This window comes from Mastigoproctus giganteus, chromosome 6 (genome assembly GCF_048544385.1).
Source record: "Mastigoproctus giganteus isolate SK-2022 chromosome 6, ASM4854438v1, whole genome shotgun sequence".
NCBI classification, from domain to species: domain Eukaryota; kingdom Metazoa; phylum Arthropoda; class Arachnida; order Uropygi; family Thelyphonidae; genus Mastigoproctus; species Mastigoproctus giganteus.
This window is the reverse complement of record NC_143580.1, coordinates 140447503-140461616: the sequence shown is the minus strand read 5'-3', so window position 1 is coordinate 140461616 and position 14114 is coordinate 140447503. Positions and strand designations below refer to the sequence as shown.

At 40.0% G+C, this 14114-nt stretch overlaps 1 protein-coding gene across 1 annotated transcript in view; it reads right to left on the bottom strand.

The window, feature by feature from the left end:
- The window catches only part of LOC150084621 (serine/threonine-protein phosphatase 2A 56 kDa regulatory subunit gamma isoform-like), a 387095-nt gene extending 374041 nt beyond the window's left edge, over positions 1–13054 (bottom strand). Inside the window, exons 1-2 of the mRNA XM_090376516.1 lie at positions 12977–13054; positions 12632–12697 (exon numbers count right to left, since the gene is read on the bottom strand). Coding sequence (XP_090232642.1) covers positions 12632–12697; positions 12977–13003 — 93 coding nt within the window. The 5' untranslated portion in view covers positions 13004–13054. The remainder of the gene's footprint in view (positions 1–12631; positions 12698–12976) is intronic.
- Between the last annotated feature and the right edge of the window lie 1060 nt (positions 13055–14114).

The window sequence follows — 14114 nt, the reverse complement described above, 5'->3', positions numbered from 1 at the left end:
TTGTGCCAAAAGAGATTAGAAGTCAGGGTTATCCCCAAAAGAGATATATCCTTTTGCCTAGAAATCTGAGTGTCACTAAAGATAAGCATTGGAGCAGAAGAATCCTTTTTGCGAGATATAAGACAAGACTGAGTTTTAGAAGGGTTGAAATGAACTAAGTTGTCTTTGCCCCACTGGAGAATTACCTGAAGATCGGCATTTAAGGAATTGGTAGCAGATTTTCGAGAGGTTGAAGCTGATTAAGCAGGATAAGGTTTCTCAAAATAGAAAGTGGAATGCAATGTGCTATCATCGGCAAAACTATCGATAGGATTTCCAGTCAATGGAAGAAGGTCATTAATATACAAAAGGAAAAGAGTGGGAGAAAGAACTGAACCTTGGGGGACACCACTATTAGTGGAGACGTTAGAAGACAGAGAGCCATCTACCATCACCCTCAGTGAGCGATCAGAAAGAAAACTGGATAACCAATTACTAAAAACAGTTGGCAAACCATAAGATGGAAGCTCGTTTAGAAGACCTTTATGCCAAACATGATCAAAAGCCTTTGAGATGTCAACAGCAACTACTTGTGTTTCACCGAACCTTTCCACTGAATTAGTCCACAAATCGGTAACATAAGCCACAATATCACCAGTGGATCGACACTGACGGAATCCATACTGGGGATAGTTGATCAGACGGAAGGTTTCTAGGTATTTTAAGAGTTGGTGGTTAATTGATTTCTCCATTCCTTTAGAGAGAGTAGAAGTAACTGCAATGGAACGATAATTAGATGGGAGGGATTTGCACCCTTTTTAGGAACTGGCTGGATATGAGCAAATTTCCAAGCAGAAGGAAAAACGCCTTTGGAATAAGAAAGTGAAAAAAGGCGGCAAAGAATAGGAGTAAGTTCAGGAGCACAGGTTTTGAGAACAAGTAGAGAAATACCATCAGGACCTGGAGTTTTGTTAGCATCATCAAAATCCTTCTGATATCCTTTTGACGGAAGACAACAGGAGGCATTGAAAAGAGCATGTTGGGAATGGTGGGAGGTGTTTTACCACGATCATTAATACATGAGCTGGAAGAAAAATGGGATGCTAGAAGGTCAGCTTTATCCTTGGCTGAAGTGACAACAGAACCATCTGGTTTTGACAGATGTGGGAGCAGAGATGGGCAAAAGTTGCGGCCAATAGCTTTGGCAAGAGACCAGAATGCTCGGCTACCATTAGGGCAAGAAGCAAGTTTTCTACTCTTAGAATGTTTAAACTCTAGTTTGGACTGATTAATAACTGCTTTACAATTGTTGCGAGCTTTGGTGTAGGCAGAAAATGAAACTGAAGAATTAGAAACAAGCCAATTACGATATGCAACATTCTTCTCTTGAACAGCCTTAGCACATTTATTGGAAAACCAAGGTTTAGATAATGGACGAGATTTTAAAGTGGAGTGTGGGATAAAGGATTCCATTCCTGCAAGAATAATTTCGCTGACACGATCTGATCAAACATTGACATCAGAAGTTTTGAAACAGTAATCCGACCATGTACTTAGAAGGGTTGTTTGTGAGAAAAAGATCAAGCATATTGGCTGTATGATTAGAATTGTCCGGTATTCTTGTAGGTAAATGAACAATCTGTGCTAGGTCATTAGTAATTGCAAAAGCCTCAGCATCTCGACCTGCTGGGTCGGTGTGACTAGAAAACGGAAGCCAGCTGGAGTTGTGAACATTAAAATCACCAAGGAAAATTACCTCACTTTTAGGAAAGTTGGACTGGAGAAAGTTGAGTCGCAAAGAGAGGAAGCCAAAGTGCTCCAAGTGATTAGTGGAGTTTCGAGAACGGTAGAGACAACAGATGAATTTGACACAATGAGGTAGAGAGATTTTAAGCCAGAGAAGATCAAAGAGAGGAGATTCCAAATTGCCAAGTTTCTGACAGGAAATATCAGAACGGACGTATGCACAAGTACCACCTTTGAGGCGAAAGGAATCATACAGCGAATAATTTGGGCATCTGAGATGAGCAGTAGTTGAATCAACCGATAACTGAGATTCTGTCAGAAAAAGTACATGGGGTTTGGCAGACTGCAAGTGGAAATGGACATAGTTGAGATTAGAATTGAGACCACGTATATTTGTGAAATGAATTAGGAAGTCCTTGGGAGGTTTAGATCTTTTCGCAGATAAGCTTGCTCTATTAGTTTGACAATTCATGGTGTATTCAATAGTAAGAAAAAGTGGGTGGGACATGTTATATGAAGTAATGAAATTTTTGGATATGGCGTACATGTGATAAGAATATACCCAGATCCTTGACATAACGTGGCCTCGACAATGCTCCCCGCATACACACTACTCGGACTCCCTCCAGTCACTATCTGGCAGAGTAGAGGTAGCAAGATTATATACTAGCTGATCCGGAAGCCTCCTAAAGAGTTACCAATAGGTTCGGTCCGGTGTACTAACTAGCGGCCGGCCTGCGAACACCGTTTTAGAGCTGTACCCTCGAAATGTAAGAAATATTGGCTCTCGCCATGATGTTCATCATAACCTCAAAAGTCATCAGTCATACTGCATGATGGCAGAGATAGGGAAGAGTTGACTGGAACTTAGCTCTAGAGACTAAACATGGGTTCCACCACTTCAAGCCTCCAATAAGCAAAGTGGTGGTATTTCACCACTTGATGAGAGTCATCTACCATCTAGTACTGCCTGGTAACATAGAGGGGCGGCGTTCCTCCATGTGGTGTGGGCGTCACACCTCGACCCCTGCTTACGTTGGTTCACACCTGGGTGGTCACCCATCATTTACTTGTGCATGGAGGTTATACCCAGGATTACTAACAGTCCCACCATCGTGAAAGTGCAAGCAAAGGATATGGCTGTCACAGACCATCCGGACTTCGCCGAAATTGGGTCCACTTGGCTTGAATGTCACCCGAATATCAGTTCCATCAGCGTTTTAGACTCTCAGGTAGCAAGTACAGCTTGTCTGGCATGTCTGAGAGAATGTCTGTGACAACCTCAAGGACCTAACCACATAACCTCAAGACTAACAACATTACATGACCAATTAATGAAATGAAATGAGACAAAATAAAATAAAATTTCATTTAATTTCAATTTATTAATTTGTCATGTAATGTTGTTAGTCTGTGTTTCCTAAAGAGTTACTGAACTTTCACATAATTCAGAAACGGGTGCCTTCAGGGGGGGGGCACTAAATTTCTTTTAATTGACTTAATTTTCTAAATTATTTTAGGAATGTTGTTTCAACACTACCCTCTTCTTCTTTATCCCTCCCATATATATTTTTCTGTTATTGTTATGTTATTTTATTTTATTTGGTTAAGTTCTTTTTCACTCTACTGGTTTGCCATGCTACTGGAAAATATCCTATTTTAAATTCAGCTTATATATATATATAAACACATTACTTGCATAGTTTGAGGCCCTTCTCGAAACCAAGCAAGACCCCACCACCCATCATCATTATCAACTGTTGATGATCCTGCTCAAATAGCAAACAAACTGAGTATTTTGCATCTACATTCACACATGAGAAGTTATTAAGGTTTGAAAATGCCAGGTTATCAAATTGTAGCAGGGTGCTTAATGATTTTGTAATAACTGAGAACAAAGTGGAGGAGAAATTGAAGTTAAACACAAGAAAGGCACCTAGGGTGGATGGGATCTATCCACTTATATTAAAGGAGGCAGCAAAGGAAGTAAGCAAGCCCTCAGCCATAATTATGAGAGCATCCTTGGACTCAGGGGTGGTCCCCACGCGCCGGAGATGTGTAAATATACCCAAATTCACAAAGGGGGATTGAAGAGTGACATGAGTAATTACAGACCAGTCAGTTTATACTTCTGTTCGGGGAAAAATAATGGAGTCACTGGTTAAAGATACATTGCAGGGTCATCTAGACAAGACTGCAGCAATAAATCAAACACGGCATGGGTTTGTTAAGGGAACGTCTTGTCTAACAAATTTGACTGAATATTATGATGTGGTTACAAAGGAACAGGATGCAAAAAATAATTTTGATATCATATACTTGGATTTCAGGAAATTAATTTGACTCTTGAGCATGGAAGACTACTGTACAAATTGGAGAAGAATGGTATTAAGGGTAAGTTGCTACAATGGATAAAAGGATGGTTGAGCGGGAGACGACAGAGGATGGTAATCAATGGGTGCTGCTAGTTAGTTATTTTGGTTTTTAGGAGCATTAGCAACTAAGGCCATATTGCTCCGGGATATGCGGTGGTCATTCCCTGACCTTTCCACATCCTCCGTATTTGGTGGTGACGGGCTCGAACCCCGGTCTAATCAAGAAGCATGTGCTATGCACTGCTGCTCCTTCCCACCTGGCTACGGAGGCGCAATGGGTGCTGCTCTTTATGGACTAATGTTATTAGTGGAGTCCCACAGGGTTCGGTGTTGGCTCCACTGTTGTTTTGTATATTTATCAATGATATTGATGAAGGTATATCAGGCTTAGTGTCGAAGTTTGCAGATAATACAAAGGTTGGCAGGGTTGTTAATGGCAGTGTGCTACTGCAACAGGATCTATAAAATTTGGGCAGACGGGCTGAGAAGTGGCAACTGAAGTTTAACATTGACAAATGGAAAGTACTGCAGATGGGTAGAAGTAACCCCAGAGAAACGTACCAGCTGTGTGGTACTACACTTAAGGTGGGAGAAAATGAATAAGACCTGGGAGTAATTGTGCAGTCAGATATGAAGTTTTCTGGGCAATGCAGACAGGCTGCCAGGGCAGGTCATGGGATTTTGTCAATGATATATAGGAATTTTGCTAGCAGGGAAAAGGAGGTGATTATCCCTCTGTATAAGGCAATGGTCAGGTCACATCTTCAGTACTGCATACAGGTCTGGAGGCCTCATTTTAGGAAGGATGTAGATTTGCTTGAGCATGTAGGTGGGTCGGAAAACTGCTAGCTTGGGGGGAGACAAAGACCAATAGATTGACAGTAGCCACTGGCAGAGGTGAAAGAGATTCTTGCACTGCTTCTATTAGAATGAGCAGAAGCCTGAAAAATAAGATGCATGGTATTTCAGAGACTGCTGGGAGCCATTGCGGTACAAGTAAACACATGGGTTGTGTTAGGGTAGCTAAGAATAGAAACAGGTGCAGGTATACTTGTGTGTACACCAATGCTAGGAGTTTAGTAAATAAATTTGATGAATTTGAGGTATTGCTCAAAACATCAAAGGCAGATATTGTTGGGATATCAGAGACGTGGTGTCACACAGATATAAGGGATGCAGAACTGCAATTTGGGGTGTACAACGTCTACAGAAAGGATAGACAGGAGAGGAAGGGGGGAGGGGTTATGCTATTAGTTAAGAAACACATAAAAACCAAGGAAGTGAAGCCAGTCGACATCGCTGGACAGTGCAGTGTTGAGTCAGTTTGGTGTGACATAAGCATTGGGAGATCAAAATTGAGAGTAGGAGTGTGCTATAGGCCTAATGACTCTGATGAGTATAATAAGGAACTGTACAGGGAAATAGAGTGGGCCAGTAAATCAGAGAGTCTTATAATGGGAGATTTTAATTTCCCAGATATTGACTGGAATTTGGGGGCTGGTTACTCACGCACTAGCAGGGCTTTTGTGGATTTATTGGATGATTGTTTTCTACATCAGCATGTTCGTTAGGCAACTAGAGGGAGTAATACTCTTGATTTGATTATCAGCAGTGATTCTTCATGCATTAAGAATCTGCAGATAAATGAACCACTAGGTGGCAATGATCACAGTGTGCTGAAGTGGGATTTACTCAAAGAGGTAACTACCATTAGGGGTAAAGGGAAGGGTTATTGCTTCCGTAAAGGCGACTACGATGGACTGAGACAGTATTTAAAAATTCTATACAGTGGGACCAACTGATGATGTTACCAACAGCAAATTCAAAATGGGAAGCATTCAAAGAACTTATCTTGGAAGCTACTAGGCTTTACATACCAACTAAGAAATATTGTTCAAGGTTTAGGCCAAAATGGATGTCAGATGAACTAATGAGGCATATGGCAGAGAAGAAAAATGCATGGGATACTTACAAATTAACACATGACACAGAAGCCTATGATAGATACAAGTTGATATGCAACCAAGTCACAAAAGAGGTTAGGCAGGCGAATGCAGATTACGAGAAATCCTTGGCAAGGGATGCAAAGAAAAACAGCAAAGAGTTCTTTACTTATGTAAACTCTAGAAGGAAGGGGATGAATCAGATTGGTCCACTTGATATTGATGGGTCAACTGTTGATGATCCTGCTCAGGTAGCTAACAAACTAAATGAATATTTTGCATCGACATTCACACATGAGGAGTTATTCAGCAAGGGGAATGCCAGAGGTGTATTCAACTCTAGCAGTAAGCTACAGAATCTTGAAATAACTGGGAGTAAAGTGGAGGAGAAACTGTTGAAGATAAACACAAGAAAGGCACCCGGGGTGGATGAGATCTATCCAGTTATATTAAAGGAGGCAGCAAAGAAAGTAAGCAAACCCTTAGCCATAATTATGAGAGCTTCCTTGGACTCAGGGGAGGTACCCATAGACTGGAAATGTGCAAATGTGACCCCAATTCACAAAGGAGGATCAAAGGCTGACACAAGTAATTATAGACCTGCGAGCTTAACTTCTGTTCCAGGAAAATTAATGGAGGCACTGGTTAAAGAAGCACTGCAGGATCATTTAGACAAGACTTCAGTTATAGCTCAGACACAGCAGGGGAAGTCTTGCCTGACCAACTTGATTGGATACTATGATGCAGTCACAAAAGAACTGGATGCACGGAATAACTTTGATATTATATACTTGGATCTTAGAAAGGCTTTTGATACTGTTGCACATGGAAGACTACTACACAAATTGGAGCAGTGTGACACTGGAGGCAAATTGCTGCTATGGATAAAGGGGTGGTTGAGGGGGAGAAGACAGAGAGTGGTAATCAATGGACACTGCTCATCGTGGACTAATGTTATTAGTGGAGTCCCTCAGGGCTCAGTGTTGGGTCCATTATTGTTTTCTGTATTTAAAAATGATATTGATGATGGTATATCAAGCTTAATGTCCAAGTTTGCAGACGATACAAAGGTTTGCAGGGTTGTCAAGGACACTACTGACACTATGCTGCTGCAACAGGATCTGGAAAGGTTGAGCAGATGGGCTGAGAGGTGGCAAATGAAGTTTAACATTGACAAATGTAAAGTACTACACATGGGAAACAGCAACCCCAGAGCAACGTATCAACTCTGTGGTACTACACTGACAGTGGTAGAGAATGAAAGGGACTTGGGGGTGGTTGTGCAGGCAGATATGAAGTTCTCTGAGCAGTGCAGACGGGCTGCAAGAGTAGCTCATGGAGTATTGTCAATGATATACAGGAATTTTTCCAGCAGGGATAAGGAGGTGATTATTCCCTTGTATAAGGCAATGGTCAGGCCACACCTAGAGTACTGTATACAGGTCTTGAGGCCTCATTTCAAGAAGGATGTAGAGCTGCTGGAACGAGTACAGAGAAGGGCAACAAGATTAGTGAATGGAACAAAGGGGTGTTCTTACAAAGAAAGGCTTAAGTTTTGCAAATTACAGTGTCTGGAGACTAGGCACCAGCGACGTGATCTGATAGAGGTGTAATAAAGCCTTGAATGGTTTAAGCATGCTCAATGCTGATGGGATTCTTCCTCTAGCTCAGAAAAATCATCTGAGAGGGCATAAATTCAAATTGAGGAAAGACAGATGTAGGATAGACATGCGGAAATTTGCCTTTAGCCAGCGGGTGGTTGGTTGGTGTAACAGACTTCCATCCCTTGTGGTGGAGGTTGATGGCCTAAATAAGTTTAAGGCTCAGCTGGACAGGTATTTTGAACGAATAGAGGGGTGAAGTGGAAGTGGGTTTTTTTTTCTTTTTTTTTTTGGCTGATGCTGCATAAGCTTGCTTTCTTGCATCAAATGCCTCTACTAATGCTAATGTACAGAGAAGGGCAAGATTGGTGAGGGGGAAATGAAGGGATCCTCTTACCAAGAGATGCTTAAGTTCTGCAAACTGCAATGTCTGGAGATTAGGCACCTGCGCAGTGATCTGATTGAGGTATATAAGGCCTTGAATGGGTTGAGAACACTGAATTCTGATAGGATTGTTCCACTTGTTCATATTACGAACCTAAGGGGGCATAAATTCAAATTGAGAAAAGATAGTGTAGAATAGATGTGTGGAAATTTGCCTTTAGCCAGCGGGTGGTTAATTGCTGGAACAAGCTTTCATCTGCCGTTGCGGAAGTTGATAGGTGAAATAAATTTAAGGAGGAACTGGACAAACATTTAGAGGGGAATTGTTTTGTAAATTTTTTTTTCGTTTTTTTGGCTGATGCTGCATAAGCTCATACACTTGCTTTCTTACAACACATGGCACTACTACTACCCACATATATGCACTGCCCAACAGTAAAACAGCTAGTCTGCATGGGCACCACCAGACCAGAACATGGAAAGGGGGGGGGAACTAATTTGGAATTTGGGTTTAAAAAAGCATGGAGATTTTCTTACAGTTGGTCACAACTCTATCCCGGCATCAGTGGGGGCAAACCAGAAAACAAAATAATATGAAGCCAGACACCTTTTTTTTTTTTTTTTTTTTTTGGTAGTTATTGGCGCATCAGGTTCTGTGGCCATAGTGCACCTCCAGGTTTTTTGCAGTACTTTGATCCAAGCCCGAGGCGGGATTCGAACCCGCGACCTTTGGGTTGGCAGGCCAGACACCTGTGACAGGAGCAAGAGGAGAGGGAGTTTGTAACTCATAGTCTAGCTAAATAGCCAGAGGCCCTTCCTCAGGAATCTATACACAATTTAGATTCCCCCTCTTCATGGGGTCCAAGGCAGCAACTGGAGGGAGGGAGGGAGAGAGAGAGAGAGAGAGAGAGAGAGAATGAGGTTATAGGTGGACCTGGATGAATTTAGAACTGTCTCAAAGGAAATTCTGAGTCTTGGTGAAGAGAAAGGAACATAACGAAATTTAAGGAGGAACTTTTTCGAAGAGAAAGGAATTACAGCAAGAACTCTCTACCAGCCTGCCCAAGGTGGAATTGAGGAGTAAAGTCCCCAGGTGAAGACAACGACCTCCAAGAGAGGTAGGTCTCTTGGAGATCTTTGTCTTGACCTGGGGGCCTCTCCTGAAGGAGTAAGACCTAGGAGAATTTAGTCCTTCGAAGCATAATTTAATGTCTTGTGAATTTGTTATGCTACTAATACTGGCCTGTGGCAACTGAGGCAGAGCCAACTAACTATTCTATTATAGCATAATTCATACCAACATCTTTCACTCACACTGTCATTCAAGCACATCCACACTTATATACTTAGGTTTTCCCATCAAGCACACTCTGTGACAACACCCAGAGCCAGACTCCAAAGCCTAGACACACACACAACTTTCTTATTCATACACCTGGCTCATGTATACATTTATGACACATGTGCGCGTCGCGCGCACACACACACACACACACACACATTCCCGTCACTCATTCACAAAAATACGTCACATAAACACATTTTGAGCTCTGCCAGGCAATAATCAGCTAGCTCATATGCAAATGGACAGCAAGCAACATACATGCACCAGAGAAGCCCCCAAGCAAAATTGAGGTTTCAGTCAAATTTGGTACTCGGTTTAAGTGAATTCTGCATTATATCATTATTATACACTGAGTGATCTCTGAATTATGACTACCTCTATGAAAACTGAATGCGACTCACTGACCACATAAGGCACGAGTGCACGTAGTCAGTCGACCAACGTAGCATAGATAAGGTGTAAGTGGTTCAGTAGGTAATAAATTCTGAGCGTGATGGGTAAAAGGAAGGATTTACCGGACTTTGATAAAGGACAGATTGTGGGAGCTTGACGAGCTGGTGCCTCGATTTCCCAAATGGCTGAACTAGCGGGGTGTTCGAGAGTCACTGTTGTTAAAGTGTACCATAACTGGCATCAAAATGGTCAAACAACGACCCGACAGCAAAACTGCAAAGGTCAGCGAAAGGTTGATGTTAGAGGTGAGCGCTGGGTCTGACAATTCGTACAGGTGAACAGGCACAGCACTGTTGAAGAGTTGACTACCTAATACAACATGGGTCAACCCCGAACAATGTCTGGCATGACCATGCGCCACACGCTCGCCATATAGACTATACCAGCAGATTGCCCCTATGGCATCCTCTCCTAACCAAGGTTCATTGGGGTAAAAGACTCGCCTAGTGCAAAGAGCATGCAAGTTGGCCATTAGAAGATAGGAAGAAGGTGTGCTAGTCGGAGGAGTCACTTTATTTACTCCACACCGTGGATGGCCATGTATGGATTTGGCATCAACAACATGAGGCTCTTCATTCATCATGAATGGTATCAAAAGAACAGGGCGGTGGAGGTGGCTGTATGGTGTAGGGCATGTTTCACTGGCAGGAACTTGGACTCCTGGTGTATGTGGAACATATCACTGGTCTCCGCTGTCGTCAACTGCTTGCTGACTGTGTACACCCCACTAATGTTACACTTTTTCCCGAATGGCAATGGTATCTTCTAAGATGACAATGCACCGAGCCATCAAGCACTTGATGTGCAGGAATGGTTTGAGGAACACAGTTCTGACTTCCAGCATATTAATTGGCCTCCAAATTTCCTCGGCTATCAATCCCATAGAGCACTTGTGGGATTCTATGGAAAGCCATATCAGGCATCTGGATACACCAATCACCTCCATACCTGCATTGCTAGCCACATTACACACAGCTTGGTTGGCCATACCTAACGAAAGCTTGCGACATCTTGTTGAATCAATGCCATGTCAGATAGCTGCTGCACTGAGGGCAAAAGGAGGACCTACGAAATATTAGGTAGGTGGTCATAATTCAGTGTATGTATTCATATTGAAAAGTAAATTTTTTGTTTAGCACAGCAATTTTCTGAAATGTATCTACTATGCTAAATGAGGGATACCAAAATATGCATGCCTATTTTTGCTCTATGTAACCCTAACACTGCCCATGTATTTGATTGTCTCATGAGGGCCCCTCTCTCCAGCAGGCTTTGTAATCTCTAGTCTGCTAATGTGCAAGTGACAGCTCATTTATTTCTTTACCATAACAAGAACAACAAGAAAGAAAGAAAGAAATTAATGCTAATGTTTCAGTTACATTGACATCTTCCTACTAATTAAAAGATTAATGAATTGATATTATATAAAGGGAGCACATAACATAAAGGAAGCAAATAATAACAGTTATCAGCATATAAATTCTTCCAATAACTTTGCTCAATTTCTTTCGGAGTAAGTAAATCTTTTTAACAGATTCAACCACTTTCCAAGATGTCTTACAATAGAGCCTTCCAAAATAAGAAAAGAACTCTGGGGTGGATTTAAATGTTTATTCTTCTTATTCTTTTATTTATCATTCATTCAACATAATGGTTGTCCCTATGGCAATACCTTTCAAAATTATCGAAAAACTTCTTGCCATCTACTGCACATTTCAACAATGTACTTATTTATTTTTTATTTTTTCGGTGATACTCTAATTCTGAAATTGCTGCATACACTGATTTTATTGCGTCTAAAAAATAAATGTTGCTAAATTAAATAATATAAATTTTAAAGTTGCAGAAAAAAAAAAAAAAAAAGCTAATTAAGAACTCACCATAGCATTTAATGAACATGCTATGTAATGAAAGTAGCATACCTCATCAGGTAACTAAGAAGCATTGATTAGGCCACACCTTGAATACTGTATATAGGTTTATAGACATCATTTCAGTAGGATGTGGATTTGCTGGAAAAGATGCAGTGAAAATCAACAAGGTTAGTTATTACCACAAAGAAATATAACCCTTCTTCAACGAATCATGCTTTTCTTTTTATATCTTGTTCTGACAAATGCAAGCATTTCTTGACAGAGAAAACACTTAGAATGGCACTGGCAATAAGACTGCTCTAGTCATGTGTCAGCGATGATAGGAACATCTAAAAGGGGCAAAGGTTTCCTGCCCACTCACTTCCCTAGCAATATGGAATTTCCATTCCAGAAATAGGCAAACAAAGACCACAAACACAACGAACAGTGATGGGATCCATTTAAGGTGTATAATGGGGCAAACTATTGCTAGTACTTCCCAATACATAATCCCAAAAAAAATTAATATTAATAACAAATATTCTCAAAATAACAAATTATAACTTGTACTCACAAAAATCTTGTTAAAGAAATCTTTGTTTTCCCCTACCAGCCAATCAAAATCTTTTCATCAATATAAAAGTATTCTGTTTCCTTTTAAAACAGTGAATTTGCAACTGAATACTTGCAATTTGCAACTGAATACTTGGTTTCAGAACTTGATGTGTCAAAACCAAATATTTTTCACACACAGTTATATCCATTAATTAAAAACAAATCTGAAACCACAAACTGATATAGTCTTGTAGAATCCAAACCCCATATGAAATGAGATCAGAAAATGAGTTTATGTGAAGTATTTTGGATACCTACAGTACACTGCTGTAATGAAAGGAAAATAATAATATAACTTAAATCAAGATTTTAAATATGAAATTACATCTACACTTACCTCTTCTGAGTTTTCAGTATTTTCTTTTCCATTGCCATTTTTCCCTGACAAATTTTTTCCCGAGACCTATTGTAAAATTGCAAATTTAAACTACCTATGAAACCATTAATATTTACCATATAAATAACATTAAATTTTATACTCAAGAACATAAGTGAACAAACATTTACCAAACTATGTTTTTCTTGAAATACTCTTATAAGTCAATTTATATAAGGCTAAATTGCTTTGGGCACGATAAATAATTCCTAAATAACTAAAAGTCCATCTAAGGTCAACCTCATCAACAAATAGCAAACTACAACAGTCATGAGCACCACGTATTCTAATTGTTGATAATCTTACCTTTTCCTTCTTGGTCTTATTTGGCATTTTTTAACATGTTTCACGCCATGGGTCACAACGACTTTACTTTCGTATAGCGCACAAGCAAAATACATAGTGAAATGCTGTCTGCAGGATTGGATAACAGGTGTCACGTGAGTAACAAGGTACGTTCCCGTAAGAAAAAGAACCGACCTGTTAATTAAATCGTAAGACAAATCCAACAAACGGTAAAGATGTTATTATATTGTAAAACTTTTAACTGGCTTGAAAAAACTCCCATAAAAAGGAGAGGGGAAAGGAAAGTGAATAAGGAAATATTGTAATCAGCACATTTCTGGTTTAATGGTAAACCGAAAATATTTGAGTCCTTATTTCATAAGCACGAGGGAAGGCGGGGAAGGCCTGTTATCTTTACATCTGCGTGTTCTTGACGAGGCATGATTTAATGCTAATTAAACGAACGTTCTCTCTCTCGACTTTTCTTTTTTCTTTTTCAAAAAGCGCTGGCCATTCGAAATCAAGTTTCAATTGAATAATAGATTTATAACTTCAGCGCTTATACCACATTCAGCGGTCGCAGTTCATTCTGAATAAAGTAGCTCAAAGCCACCCAATATCTTTTTATTATCTTTTTATTAATAAAATAAAATAAAAATAAAAACAATAAAATAAAATAAAATTTCTTCGATTGAGTAAATACGGCATAACACATACTCCGGCCACATATATTAGATCAGCACTGGTTCTTAAAACTTCTTTTTATCCGCAACCCCTTTTCATAAGACGAAATTATTATAGTAACCACAAATTTTTTTTCGAATCGCTGGTGTATAATAATGTCAATAGTTCTACAATAAATATTTTATTTAATCAAGTTTATCAATGTTTGATAAAATAATAATAATAAAATTATTATTATTATTATTATTATTATTATTATTATTGTTTTTGTTGTTGTTGCTCTTACATTATTTCTCCCTAATTGGGGGAGGGGGGTTCCACCTCGTGACGGGTATTGCTACAAAGTACACAGGGTTGCTGTTGTTATGTCTGGTGTTATTGTTGGTCGAGGAACTCTCTCATTGTCCTACAGTTGTTCAGGATTGTTACTTTATGGAGTTCCTTGTAGGTGTTCGCTGGGAGATCTATTGCTGTA